This window comes from Diadema setosum, chromosome 7 (genome assembly GCF_964275005.1).
Source record: "Diadema setosum chromosome 7, eeDiaSeto1, whole genome shotgun sequence".
Classification (NCBI taxonomy): Eukaryota; Metazoa; Echinodermata; class Echinoidea; order Diadematoida; family Diadematidae; genus Diadema; species Diadema setosum.
In genome coordinates, this window is record NC_092691.1 from 33,677,432 (window position 1) to 33,692,954 (window position 15,523).

Genomic DNA, 15,523 nt, shown 5'->3' on the forward strand with positions numbered 1-15,523 from the left:
ACAATACAAAGAAAATATAAAGGATATTCAACAAAAATTCACTTTTCTAGAATTATGAAAGAGCAGTGGACCAACCGCTTTCAGAAAGCAGGGGGAATAATTGCTACCCTTAACATATGTCAATATCAAGTTGATGGAATTTGTAATTTTCATGAAAAATGGATTTTTGTAGTATTTTCTTTATATTTTCTTGATATTGTAGTCCACTCATACGTCATAACCTCTAGTAGTCTCCTCATCCAGCGGTTCCAACACCAAAACTTTAAAAATTCATAACTGTTGCATCGATTGTCCGATTTTCTTCAAACTTTCACTGATTTGTTTTACTAATGTTGCTGCTTTCACTCAATCCACATTGTTCTTGGGGTTTATCTTCCCTTTAAAGAGAGCATACAATTCTAAGAGGAATTCAAAGTTTATATGATAAAAATAGGTCTTGAAATGCTGCTGGTATTAAAAAAGAAGTAAAAATAAGTAGTCCCAATAAGAGGGTGGGTCCCACCTTTTATTAGACCTTCTTGTTGTTGCATATTTTAGCCATTTCAAAAACAATTTTCATGAAATAAACTTTGGATTCCTCTCAGAATTGTGTGCTCTTTCATATTTCATAAGTAGTTTCTAATTCTGTCCCCCAGAAAGCTGGAAATCTGAATCCTCATCTCAACCAAAACTACCATCTCTTCAAGCTGAGATTTCCTGACACCTACAGCCTGAAAATAGCAATTACACGAGCCTTCTCCTTCCCTCTCGGTCCTCATTATGTTACACTTGCCTGAAAGTGGAACATTTGCATTGTTGCACCCAAGCTAGTTGTAACTTAAGCTTAGCCAAGTTTTTGTGGGAGAATAAAGAATGGAAAACCTTTCTAGGGATGTTTTTGCAACCACCAGGAACACATAAAAGATTTACAATGTACATTGTATGTTGCGCTTTGGGGGAAATCAGAGTGCAGAGGAAGTGTAGAACGGACATTTTGAACATGCATAAGCACTTTTCTGTTGAGGTAAATGTTTGCAAAAATGAGGCATACTGAAAGTTCATGTGGATTTTGTCAGATCCCGTGACCACAGCACTCGGGCTTGTAATCACCTGGTAAACTTCACTCTCAGACAGTCTGTGTATATTTTGAGTGGTAATCACTACAGTAAAGACATATGAATACAGATGTAGCTGTGAATTCGACCATTGTAAAAGAATAACTACAACACTTATAGCCTTTGCACAACCAAACCAAACACTACCAATCAATATTTCCTCGTCGTCAGTGTTAACTTATATTTCAAGGGAAAAGTATTCTGTAGAGTAAGCAAGGTGCTACAAACCAACTCACCCCACTTGCCCCGGGTTCAAGGAACATCAGTGCAAGTGGAAGAAACTTTTTTTTTATGCCGTCACCTGTTCTACAGTTTATGCGGATAAACTACTCTTTCATTGTTGTTCATGATTATTTCTGGATACATGTTTTAGGGGGATAGTACTTAATATTCTGTAAACTATAGGAATATTTTCTACATGTGTACTGGATGTGTCATTAATGCTATGGTTGTGTGGTTTTGAAGGTCATGATTTGGATGTATGTAAGTTTTGATCTTGTAAAGCCCATGAGTTTCTATGTCATGTTACATGAAGCAAAGAATCCTAATCAGAGAATCTCGATTCAATCACACTACACTAACATTGTACATTGTGCACTTGTTTTTGTATGTGTTTCTCTTTCTACAGGTGCGAGAGTTGACCAACAGATCAGAGCATGAGGTGATGGTGGCGCTTCACGACAGTAACTACGACACAGAACAGGCCATCATTCTACTGCTGGAGAGTGAGGAGGGCAGTCGGGTTAGTACGAAGTTTCCATGGAAACCAGAAAGATGTGAAAAGGCCCATTAGTTCAAATTTATGATAAATGTATAGATGTGAACATTTAGTCGCTAGTGGTCAGGTCCGTATGCTTGCCGTTAGCTGCATGCAAATGAGTGAGGTGATCTTGTGCTCCTGAGCACAACACGTAGAGGTCAAGCGAGGGTCACATTTTGGGGGTTCATTTATGCACTTCAGTTAGTGGGGAGTTTTCACTGTGCAGCAGGCATGAGCAGTATCTGTGGTGGTAATCACATCTAATTTATCCCTTCTGTCATGACTAAAACATTACGGAATAATGGACTCATTGTTATATGGATATTTAATAGCGCTGCCACTGTTTTTACAGTTATATGCGATAGCAAGAATTACAAAAGCACCCTCATTAGTCCCATACATGCACTTCTCTACATTAGACTTCACTGGATAGTCTCTGTCCTTATTTGCTTGTCTACGAGTTCACTGTGTACAGTCTGCGAAAAATCTTGATTTATTTTGACCCCACCCACCTCACAAAAAAGGAATGAAATGAAGCCTACAAGTAAAAACTTGGATATTTGTGATATTCGTTGTTGTTGTTGTTTTAAAGAACGAAAGGAGAGAGAGAGAAAATGGGGCCCTATACAAATAATTTGCCCCAGACAGCACTTAACATAAAAGAAACATTATAAATCTTATAGAGATATAAACAAGAATATTAAATATATACCAAGTCTCCACGAGGGAGCTCATATTATCTCCACATATTTGTAATGTTGTAAAGACTAGATCAGATGAAAAACAGCTAATTGCATATGAGTTAATATTTGATGCAGTTTTGCAAGAAATGTGATTTGAGTCTGACTTTGCACATCACAGAAGGATGAATGGGAGACGATCAGCAGCAAAAAGAACAAGGGTCGTAACACGGCGCCATCTGCACGCAATTCAGACTTCAGCAACAACCACGACAAAGACCACAAGGGGGACGACGACCGCCGGGAGAGGGGCGGGCGGGGCCGCAACCGGGACGGTCGAGACAACAGGGACGGGAACGACAAGGGCGGAGACAGAGAGGGCAGTTTTGGTCGCGGGCGGGGGCGAGGAGGGAGGGGCAACCTGCCGCCTAGAATGACCAGAGGTGAGTAGATGTGATTTGTTAATCACTGTGGCATAAAAAAAAAAAGTTTTTTTTTTTTTTTTTTTCATTGCAACTGATTAACAAATTGCCCTACATGGACGTAAATCGTAAATAAGCACTGAATTGATCAGTGTTATAGTAGTAGCCATGATGAAAATCATAGGCGTACATACTGGAGCAGGATTCCAACGTACGACCTCCTGGGGGGTGTTTCATGAAACTTTTTGTCGGTGATTTACACCGACAACTGTTAAAAGCTACTGAAATCCTTGCGTCTGATTGGCTGATAGCAAATTTGTCGGTGAAAACCTCCGACGAACTCGTTGATGAAACGCCCCCCTGATCTCCGGACAGGCGTCATCTCCACTAGACCACTGAGCTTTCGCCCGACAGCAAGTGTTGGTTCTAATCCTTATAGCATGCAGCGGGTACTGTGTAATTATTCAAGTTCATGAAATTCTTCCGTTCAGATTTTTTTTCATGACAAAAACATCTTGATGGAAGAATTTCATGACTTTGAAAAAAAGTATCTGTCATTGATTGACTGTGTTTTATGTAGTATGTTATATGTTGCCCTTTATTTTTCTCTATCAGAAACATTCTTGGGGCTGCCATTTTTCTCCCTTTTTTTATGCGCTCTTTGGGCACAGATGTAGGAGGCTGTGTGTTTTGGGTCATACCCTCATTGGGGCAATCTGCCCAATGTGTTCATTTATAGGAGTGTTCATTTATAGGACAAGTCAAGAATTATTAAAGAGTCCATCAAATTGGTTTGCATGCATGCCAAACCTCAGAAAGATTGGTATGGTGCATGCATCAAAAAACTAGCTTCTACACTGTACTTGCCATTGTGTCAATATAAGTGTAACAAAGTCCCACGTGAATTGTGACATGACATAGTGGCATAACTGGTGGGAGAGCAGTTTTACCTTACTATTATTTTTATCCATTGTAGTCAAGGATATAGGAAATGACTTTCAATGACATAGCATTTTAACCGAAAGTGAAGGTTTTCATGCTTGATATTCATGTGACTAAAAATGTAGAGAGAGGATTTTAAAAAGATTGCCTTCTCTCTTTTTTTTCTCTCTCTCTCCTCTCCATTGCATAGTGTAGAATATCCTCGTAGAAAAACAAACAACTCCAGTCTCCTTTTTGTGACATTTAGCAGGATGTTCATGTTCTGCCTGTCATCCAATACTCTTGCTTAAGTAGTGAGAGACAGTCTCACAGTGTATTTATTACTGCTGATGGGCTTTCAATGACAATGCCAAAATAGACGAGCCCTGGTAATTGGTTTCCGGTGGTGGCAGCCAATGGCATGTATCTCTTGTAGCATGTTGTAGACCACAACAAAACATGTTTGATTCACTCACTGATAGAAACAGCTTTGAACTTCTTGTCCCCTCTTTTGTTGTTGTTGTTTTTTAAAACTTTTTTCAGATTGATAACACAGCTTTCTTCTCACATTTGTCCCAGGTGATGTTGACTGCTAGTGAATGTGTTGGAGTTGTTCTGTTATATGAGTGTATGTCTGCAGACCAATGTTGGAGACGTGTGTAGAATGTTGTAATCATTGTGTCCTGTTAACTTTGGGTTTCACACCATCAAAAATGGGACTTACCAAACAATGTACTGCAGTACAAGCCCTGTGTATAATGCACATTGTGTTTGAGTTTTTGCCTGTGGCCAAGATAAACAGGGCTTCTTGAGAAGTGTCACAAGGATGGATCACAATATCAAATCCATCAAAAAAGAACTTTTCCCCTGTCCAATCTTGCTTGGTGTTTAAATGCAGAGCAGTGACCTACTGGTCACTACAATTGCTTGTTTTCTTTTCTAGCCAGTCTTGTGAGCATGCTGGGGATTTACAACTGCATATGCTAGTAGATTGTTCTTTCATTTCAACATGTTTATTACATGGCTCTACATAGTAAAAGATTTTGAAAAAAGAAAAATACCCCCGAGACTAATGATAGTTGGAAAGCTATATTAGTCTGTTGTTGCTGTGATACAAATACTAGGTGCAACATATGTAACGACGATGTCTTCGTTTGCGAGTGTCCCCAATTATTCAGGCCCAGTTGTGTTTTATCACAGTTATTGTGCTGAGTTATGAATCTACAGAAATAGGCTGACTACTAACCCATGGCTCTAAGGTTAAAGACTCTGTAATGAGATCTGGAATATGTTGCAGAAATGTTTGAACAACATAGCACCGACATTCCTCAGAACAAGTTATCATAGACAAATGTACTGTTTGAAATGATAGAAATACAGCCTTTTCATAGCTCAATTTTCTCATCCAGAAATTCTTGGGGAATAACTTCATGCATTAGATTATGGTATACCATATAATGTATAATATAATGAACTACGGATATTGTCTATGTTATTGTATGGGAATACATTAGATGCATTTGTTTGTTTCATTCAGGGCGAGGGCGAGACAGGGACGGTGAACATGATCGTGATCGCAACAGTCGCAACGAATCTGGCAGGGGGCGTGGCCGTCGCAATGCAGGTATGTGCCCTTCCATGATCCTGCAATGTAACTAGCAACACCAACGATGAATGAAGTTTTTAAATTACTTCTCTGTAAGATTATTTGTATAAAGAATGCCTTTAAAAATGATACTGAAGGCATGAAGTCAGTAGGAGTAGCTGGGGAAAGTGAATATTATGTTGATTCATTTCAGGCATGGAAATGCCACACACAAAAAAAAAATAAATAAAAGCCAAGGGGAAAGGAAACAAAATGGCATAAAGTGATAGTAGGCTTTTGTTCAACTTAGGCAATTTCATGTCAGTTAATCCTATAAACATCTCAAATCCTGCCTTATTTATGCTCTAGATGGTCTAGTTGTCCCTTCACATTTGATGCATCACGCGTTACCCCGGGGTACCGTAGTACCCCAGGTTACCGTGTTGTGTAGCACCACCTCACATCCACTCGAGAACAGCCAAAGAAAAATGCATGCACTGTGTGTGCGTGTACATAGTCATGCCCATGCCACTGCATGTTATACTATGCGTGTATGGCACGCTGTGATACCACTTGCGTGTGCTTCAGTGCAGTGCAGTACAGTGGCTAGCGCACGCTAGCTCCAGCACCAAAATAATTTCCTCTTTTTGGCACCCAGGGTACAAAATTTTTTTAGAAAGAATAAATAATTCAACAAAATTTTTATTTGGTACCCCGAGATACCATTTATGTCATCATTTAAAGAATTGAGCACTAACAAATGCTCAGGCCAAATTCTCAGTAGTTCATATATGTACCTCAATTCCCTCAAACTTTGAGTTTTGCAATTGCTACCTGTCTTATTTGAATCTTTAGCTGAATCTAGATCAATGGAAACATCAGTAATGTGTTTACATTTATTTACAGAAATGAATGGTCCATCTCGACGATCAAATCGTGGAGGAGGTGGTGGTGGTTCGCGGTCATTCACAAATTCTAAATTTGGGTAAGTTTGTGTATCTTGTGTCTTGCCAAGTTGGCATCATTGGTATTTTCAGGACTTCATCTGTCTTTTGTACCCTAACTTCATGCAAGTATTGTTGTGCCATAATACCTGTCATTATTTTTATGATGCATTTGGTAAAAATCCTTGTATGAAGCGTACACAAGATTCTTCCCTTCAGAATTTGTAGCCGGGCTCGCTGAAAGCCCTGATGGTGTCATTTTCATTTAATTTCTGTTCTACTGACTGTTTGTCATATGTCATTGCATTTCTGTCTTTTGGTGGATGTCTGTCATTTGGTATTGGATTTGTGTTGTACCCGCACTAAGTTTGCATGAAACTGTTGTCATTCTAATGTTTTGTAATGAATAAGAGAAATATGCTCATATACAAAAAGGAACTGGAGCAATCTTTATTTTCTCTCTGTCTCTCTGTTTAGGAATTTCCAAGAGGAGGATGCATTCAAGTCGACAGATAACGTATGGAGAAATCCACCGGAAACAGAATGTGAGTTTAAAGGGGATGGCTAGTAATTGATCAGTGGGTATCAGTGGGAATGCTGGGGGATGATTGTTCCCATTCTTGTGGGATTCATTTAAGAGTACATTATATATCTATTGTTGTGTGAAAATTATTTGCATCAGAATGGTCTCATATTCAAGTAATGTGCAGTTTAATGCCCCGTCACTGTACAGGCATGCAACCCTGGAAACATTAAACGGCACATTACTTGAATATGAGACCATTCTGAAGCAAATAATTTCCACACAACAATAGATATATAATGTACTCTTAAATGAATCCCACAAGGATTGGAACAATCATCCCCCAGCATTCCCACTGATTCCCACTGATCAGTTACTAGCCATCCCCTCGAACAGTATGGACGAGTAAGCTGATAAGATGTGCATGTATGGAAGAACTGTCATTTTTCAATAGCATTGATATGGCACCAAACTTTGCATTTTCCTTATTGCAATGCGGATGCCTTACGGCACATCAAACAGACTTTTTGTTCAAATACCCACCAGTGAGAGCTTTGAGGTAGACGACACACAGACAGCACTTTCATGAGACTTTTGGAACAGGTTCATCTGATTGGTAAATCTCTATTAGAAGCAAATTTTCACCTCTTCAGCCTACTCGCACATAAACACTTCATGTTATGAATCCACTATTTTATGTAATCAGTGCTCCGATGTGTTACTCCTGGCAGGATGGCAGAGTTTTTGATGCAAGTTAAAAGTGAGGGAATGTTGTCCATAGTCCTTTGTCCCATCATGGCCTGGGGTAATTTTGTTGCAAAAATCATTGCCGCCTTCTGTTCTTATTGACAATGCTGAGGTCTACTTTGTATCCTATATTAAAAAATGCCAGCGTGGTCAACTTCATTACATCTGCCCTAAATCGGAAAACAAATGTTTTCAAATCCTGCCTCGAGACAAACACATTAACTGTAATCTTGTACAGTTTGTTACTGATCCAAGGAGCAGTTATAGTAATAAAGAAATGTTATAATTCTCCCACTGAAGTAAACAATGTATACAAGCAAAGTAGACGTCATAGTAAAGTGAAGATTTTATTCTACCTCCTGAATTGCTGAAAATTAATGGTAAAAACATGTGATAGAAATATACAGTACCAAACCACAGATATGTGGTTTCTGATATATTTGAACAAGCCTCATAAGATTGTCAACATTTTCTCTTCTCAAATGTGCAGCGTGGGATGATGCAGTTAACTCGAACACCCAGCCTGCCACTAAGACGGGTGACTGGGCCGCAGAGGAATGGGGGACGGACGATTGGACGGGTGATGTGAGTTGACCCCAATGATCTCCTTCCTAACTCCCTAACTTCACTCCAGCAACTGGCAATATACTTACTTCAAGTGCAGGGGTTTATTTATTTTGTTACCTCCGCCAAGGGAGGAGGTTGTGTTTTCATTACCGTTTGTTTGTTTGTTTGTTTGCCTGTGTGCAAAATGACTCAAAAAGTTCTAAGCAAAGTTAGATGAAACTTACAGGAAAGATTGAAAATGACGCAAGAAACAGATGATTAAATTTTGGTAGTGATCTGGAAATTTTTTGGATTTTATGGAAGGATTTTTGATATTTTGGCAGGTAGGGTCAATGAACTTGGGAGTTCAAGCCGTGCATTTTTTAGGTTTTCATACGCGCACTAAAGTGCATGCTCTAGTTTCTGTTGCCTAGGGGGAGGTGCACCACACAGCTGAGGACTGATGACGTAACAAAAGGCTTCTATATTTGGAAACTGGGCAATTTTCAGCATAAGGATGGGTGGAAATCACTGATCTCCATGGAAGAACAAGATCATTGTGGAAAGTATTAGTAGCTGCGTGGCGGAGGTCTACGCTCTCAGAGTGCTTTTCTAGTTTTGTTTCGTTTCTGTCTGTAATGGCACTATGCTTTAGTTGTTGAAAATACAATCATAGATCTGATTTGTCATGTTGGTCAGTTGGTAAAATGCTATCCCCAAATGATAATTGTTTAAGATTATGCCCATAAGGTGTTTGCTTGTCTTCTGATTCATATCGTTATGACTGTGGTTTAATGATAGCATCTTCAGAGGCCTTGTGCCTGGTTATGAGTGCTCAAAGATCAAATCTTGCATTACATCAGTACACATCAAGGACTCAAGGATTCAAGAACTGTTCCCCCCCCCCCAAAAAAAAAAATAAAAATAGCGAAAATTTAGAATGTCATAACTACCTTATTTTTCATCCGATATTGATCAAAACTACTGTTGAATTCGTAATATTTTACTCTTTCATATCAGACTAACTTATATTCGGACTGGATTTCTCCTTTAATGTGCCTCTATAATTGTTATTTTCTCCCCCCCCCCCACCCACCATGTCAGCTGACGGAGAGTCAGGTTTTCACCCCTTCCTCCAATCCTGTGCCGCCCATGCCCCTGGATCCCATCACCAACAACCCACCCCAGATGCAAAACCCTGTAGGACAGCCCCCCTCAACTGGCCTCCCCAGCCAGGGGATGCCCCCTCCCCCGTCCCACTCCATGGACGTTCAATCTTCATTAGGCACCGGCGGTGGGATGGGTGGCAGCAGTCCCATGGGTAACAGCGGCGGAATGGGCGTCGGCAGCGGTGCCGGCGGGATGAAGGCGGGAGGCAGCATAGGCCAACCCCCGGCCAATGCTGTGAGGCCGACCCCGCCCCCAGGGAACATTGGGCAGCCGGGCGGGGGCATGATGCCGGGGATGGGTCAGCCCCAGGCCGGCATGGTGCAGCCGGGTGGCAGCATGGGGCAGCCAGCGCCTGGGATGAGTGTAGGAGGGAGCCTGAGTGGGGCGACGGTCATGGGACAGGGAGTCAGTACCACCATGCCTGACATGTCCAGAAGGTAGGGAAAAGAAACATTTTTAGATTTGACTAAAGAGTTTTGACAGTTATAGGTAGAAGAAGCATTCATGTTGTGTGGTATGCTCTCAAGTTTTCTGTCAGTACTGTGTGTGTATGATATGTCAAAAGGTGCTCATGGCCCAGCATCAATGAACAATAAACTTTTTCCCTGGGGAAAGTTTATTCCAAATGAAAATTTTCTTTTTGCCCTGATAGCTGTATCTAACATTTGCAGCCTGTAATGGATGAGTAACAAAGTATGAGTTTAACATAAATTCTTGTTCTCATTTTGAAATATTTGTGGACTAGACAGTTTGAGTGCTGTTGATTCATTGCTTGCTCACACCTCGGTCAAAACTTCCTGTTTGACAGCATTGACCTGGCAGCGTTATTTGGCAAGTCTGTGCAGCCCCCTACCACGTCCCTGGGAGGTGTGAGTGACCAGTCTAGTGCCAGGGACAGCAGCAGCAGCGTGTTCAGCCAGTTCAGGGACCCCAAGGCCCAACCCAGCATGAACTCAATACCAGGCTCAGAACCCCCAGGCAAACCAGCACAGCAAGTCCAGGTGAGCTTAAAAGTCTACTTTTGTAATGTATAGGGTGTAATGGTGGTGTTTAGTATGGTATTATGCAGGTTGTCAACCAATTACAATGTATATGTTCTTCCGAGAGTGCAAGTTCTGTTTGTCTAGCTTATTCGTTCCACTATTTCTTCTTTTTACATCGGCTAACACATGATGTGTTGTAGCAGAATGTTATTAAACAGGCAGTTGATAAACTTTAGTCTTTAGTTATTCTTGTCATTTGAAATTGAATATTTACAGGTTGGAAAACAAGTGTTACACTTTGGTATTATTTAAATCCAAGAATGGTATTCAGAGGATTAATCTATTACTGCATTCTGTTTTCTGTCAAATAAAGCTGAAAGTAAGTGTCCATGTCCATGTGTCACTATTAAAGGGGATGGCTAGTAACTGATCAGTGGGAATCAGTGGGAATGCTGGGGGATGATTGTTCCAATCCTTGTGGGATTCATTTAAAGGGACTGTACAGTACTGGTTGAGGTGGGGATTCATGTTTTGAACATTCCTAAGTGAGACAGTGAAAAGGCTCTTATGAAATATGAAAGAGCATGTAATTGTAAGAAGGATTCAACGTTTATTTGATGAAAATTGGTTTTCAAATGGCCGAGATATCCAAAAAAGTGCTAATAATAAAAGGCGACATGCCACAACTTTATTAGGATCTCTTTGTTTCACCTTGTTTTTGGATATCTCAGCCATTTCAAAACCGATTTTCATCTAATAAACTTTTGATACCCCTTAGAACTGCATGCTCTTTGACATCTCATAGAGTGGTTTCTGAATATCTCACAAAACATTAAAAGCTAAATCCTCACCTCGACCAGAACTGTACACACCCTTTAAGAGTACATTTTTGTGTGAAAATTATTTGCTTCAGAATGGTCTCATATTCAAGTAATGTGCGGTTTAGTGTTTCCAGGTTAGCATGACTGTACAGTGATCATTAACGATAACGTTAACGATCGCCCCGTCACTGTGCATTATTTTTACTTTCACTGATCAAAATCAATTAATTTCATGTTGTTTATGATCGGAATAATGTCGCCGATGATTTCCATTGAAAAAAAGCAAAACACAAAAAGTCGAAAACAAAGAAATATACAAGAAATTTTTAAAATAATAAAATACATAAGAGAAAAATTTGATACTGCTGTTTTTTGATGTACATTCAATAAGAATCATACAAAGAGTACCTTGACCAAAAATTAGCAGTTTTGGACCTTTTAATTACAGATTTACAGCCATTTTTTTTTATTTCATGCATAAATTAGCATGATTCATTTATTAAAAATAAATTTGAATAATTGTGAAATCATTACCTATTCAGTTTTATATATTACCTTGTGGGTGACGCACGTGCCAATTTTCCTTGCGATCACGCGGTCAACGGCCGAGATATTGGAGGGGGGGGGGGCCCAATGAGCCCCCCAGTCCTACGAGGCATCAAAATAGCCCAGTCTTTTTAGTGTTAAGGCAGCTTAGAAGAAGTTGTCAAGAAGAGTGGGCTGGCTTTGTCAGAAACTCTTCGTTTAAAAGATAACATACTCAATGTCGTTTTCATGCCTGTGACCACAGATGGGCATGGACCAGTCACAAGGAGGAAGCCAGATGCCAGTGACCACGAGGGCACCCACCCAGTCCAAGCCGGCGCGGAAGAAGCTGCCTCCACCCTCCACCAAGATCCCGGCCTCGGCCGTGGAGATGCCCAACTCGGCCCGCAGTCTGGGCACCCTCGACGTCCAGTTTGGCGCCATGGACATCGCCATGGACCCGGCCGTGTCGGACTTTGGGTTGTCGTCGAGCTCCTTGCCTTCGTCCGTCTCACTGTCATCGACCCTCTCGTCGACGGGAGGACTTGCCAACAGTGCTTTCAGGTGCCAAACATTATCCCATAAGCTGTGTATCATGTCCACAGATCTTACATTTTAGAAGGAGTTTGTCCACAAGAGTGTCCTTGAAATTTTCTCCTCAGAATTCTCTGTTTGTGTCGTTGTTTTTTTCTTCTTGGTACATAATGCTTTTCGAAAACTCCCATGTGCTGTTTCCCACAGCCAACAGAAAAAAATTCCCTTCAAAGCTATTTATTATCTGCTTCCGTTCTGATACCTCTTTTGCTCGCCTTCTGCTGGTAGTAATCCTCTGTGAGGTACAAGTGTATGAGAAGACCTCAAATAGAAGTATGCTTGTTGCTGCTTGAAATGACACAGCCCATGTCCTAGATTTTAAAGAGGCCATTTTAGGCCATTTTATAGTCTTGACAAAACAAAACAAGATAAAACAAAATGAAGATGCTAATGTCACTTTTTAGTCTGGTAAGATTGAGCATGTACAAGACTGATGTAACAGAAATGGATGTATAATTGTAGCAACTATCAAAATAGAAATAAAGGGGGGGATTTCAATGGAAGGTCCAGCAGCATAGTAAAGATACAGGAATGTATGTGACAAATATTATAGATAATTAAAGATAGTTCTGCTATTAACATCTGTTCTGCATGAATTTGGGCAATTAAAATTTTGATTCTCACCAACTGTTCTCATTCCAGCTGTTCTACAACTATGACTCCATTCATAGTCGAATGAAACAATCAGCTTTTGTATGACTACATTCGAGGAATAACTTTGTGTTCATGCTGTTGACTCATCAGGCTGTTACTTTGTGTAGTCAGTTTTCATAAGGCACAGAAGGCTATAAACAGTCCTATCACAGGAATATTTCAAAACTTTACATATTTTACTTGTCTTTTGGCTGCACAGTGTCAATTCATCTGGGACCAGTGCAAACCATATGCCGTATAGCAAGAGCAGTGAGCCACCGTATGCTACGTCGACAGGCATGGCGCCAGGAGGTCTCACCAGTACAGTCAGCACGCCCTCGAGTGTCTCACAACAGTCATTGGACCAATCGCAGCAAAGAGCGCCACCACACTATGGTCAGAGCACGCAACAGAAGCAGGTAGGTTTACGTTGCGACACAGCAATCTCTGATCATTTGCAAGCCCATGCTGGCCATTCTTCAGTAGAATTCAAGAGCCACTTTTTGCTCTGATTTTAATAGTTATACAACCAATTGTATGAAGATCTCATTAGTCATTGGTGCATACCAATGTTACTCCTGTCATTACATCAGTCAGCGGCATTGAACATTAAGATTGCCTTGTCAAGTTTGTGACCATCATCCTCCTGTTATGGCAGTGAAAACAAAAATGGATTTTCATTCTTTTGTGTGTGTGTTTGTGTGGTTTTGCTTTATTTTTGGTTTTGCTTATGATTATAATATAAGCTATGATTTGTGTTCCAACGTCCTGCCCAGAGAAAAACTTGGGCTTCTGGTCTGATGGTTTTGTTGTATTGTTTTATTTCATTTTCCAGATGACACCGGAACCAATCCCCCTACCAAACCAAAGTGACATCAAGACCAATACATACCTCAGCTCACAGAAACCCACTTCAGCACAGTCAATGGACAGTGAGTATATGCACACCTGATTATTCTCCTCTTAGTTTTGAGTGCGGTTATTTCGGGGGGGGGGGGGGGGGGGGGGAATGTACAAGTTTGTGTCATATGATTGGCCTTTATGTGTATGGTTGGATGGTGTTGGCAAATAGTTTTGTGTTTATGATAGTTGCATTTTCAGCAGAGGACCCATGGCACCTGAGAAGACTGGCATTACCAGATTTCATCTGAGTTGGGTGCTTTTTCTTTCAGTGAATTTCATTTTTGATGTCGTAGTTAGGATATCAAGTGTTCAAATTAATGCAGTATAATGGTTGCAGAAAGGACAAGTGCATGAACAGCCTGGGATCACTATTCATGCAGGAGAAAAAAACAGAGGTGTGGAAGATGAATGTGGCAAAGTATGCACATACACAATGCAAATATCTTGCAATTCGATGATAAACATGATAGACTGTCGATGGAATATCAGAATAACAGAAAACAAAGTGGCAACCCAGCTCCAATATAATCAAAACCTTCATGTGTGAACTATATAACCCACCCCCTCCACCTCCCCCATGCATCTGCCATGCAGACAAGGACAAGACGGCGTCGCAGCTCTCTCAACTAGCCAGCCTATCCTCCTCATCCGGCTTTGGCCTCTCCACCAGCCAGTCACTAGGTGGCAGCAGACAGGTAAGGGAGCACACCGGAAAAACATATGACCCAACCCAGTCTTAATTATATGGTTCTTCCTATTTAGTGTGAAGACCATCACTCTTTGCGTGCCAAGCCTGTGGGTAGGCATTGGTTTCTTTTTACGCGGGGAGGAATCTTTTTTTGTCATTTTAAGAGTCCATAAAAGCACATGTTGATCAGTAAGCACCGAAGAGTGGAGTCATTATCTGCATTATATGTCAAATAATTATTGCCCTAGGTGGCCGTAGAAATTACTGCTCCATGATTGCAGTCGTAGTAACCAGAAACAGCTTCATAGCCAAGAAAGCACAGTTTGTTGGGGTTGGAGGGAGGGTGGAATAGATGGCTGTGCCAATTACGTTCTGATATTGTGGAAGGTGCTGGTGCTTGATCAACGGCCTTGTCATTTGCCAAGAATGCATGCAGGTCTGGCAGACCAAAGTGATGTAAATGAAGCATAAACTTTCGTTCTACTGAATATGCAAAGTTTGACGATAATGGTGGAAACACTGATTGGTCTGCGGCCTGTTCCTATGTCATCTTGAGAGGGTTCATTCCATTTTTCATTCTTGAGCATACAATAAAGAGAGTCGTTACTATATTACACAATATGACTCCCTCAGTGGTATAGAATGGATATTAATGCTCAACTGATGTTGTTGCAAAAGTGCTATGCATTTGTAACATAGAGATTTACAAATGGCTGTTCCGAATGATAATTGCACTATTCAAATAAATCAGATCAATCAGTTGTCATACCATAATTCACTAAGTTGTAATCAGCTGATTTGATGATTTTTTTTTTGGGGGGGGGGATGTTAGAGTTCTTGAAGGAATTGGAATCTCAGCTAACAAGACTTGCTGTTGTTCACACATTTCTTATTGTTTGATCAAAGAAGGACTTTCATTTGTTTTCAGTCAAATCTGAAGATGTTGAAAGTGATTTTCACTGTGCTAATGCAGTCCTATTGATA

General features: G+C 40.6%; 1 protein-coding gene across 3 annotated transcripts in view; it reads left to right on the forward strand.

Annotated features, from left to right (window-relative positions):
- Nucleotides 1–15,523, forward strand: part of LOC140231294 (uncharacterized) — a 66,653-nt gene that overhangs the window by 38,028 nt on the left and 13,102 nt on the right. For all 3 annotated transcript variants that reach the window (XM_072311443.1, XM_072311445.1, XM_072311444.1), the window contains exons 4-15: nt 1,723–1,836; nt 2,716–2,977; nt 5,415–5,501; nt 6,369–6,447; nt 6,884–6,951; nt 8,167–8,261; nt 9,327–9,829; nt 10,201–10,393; nt 11,987–12,285; nt 13,169–13,367; nt 13,784–13,880; nt 14,446–14,546. In XM_072311443.1, coding sequence (XP_072167544.1) covers nt 1,723–1,836; nt 2,716–2,977; nt 5,415–5,501; nt 6,369–6,447; nt 6,884–6,951; nt 8,167–8,261; nt 9,327–9,829; nt 10,201–10,393; nt 11,987–12,285; nt 13,169–13,367; nt 13,784–13,880; nt 14,446–14,546 — 2,097 coding nt within the window. The remainder of the gene's footprint in view (nt 1–1,722; nt 1,837–2,715; nt 2,978–5,414; nt 5,502–6,368; nt 6,448–6,883; nt 6,952–8,166; nt 8,262–9,326; nt 9,830–10,200; nt 10,394–11,986; nt 12,286–13,168; nt 13,368–13,783; nt 13,881–14,445; nt 14,547–15,523) is intronic.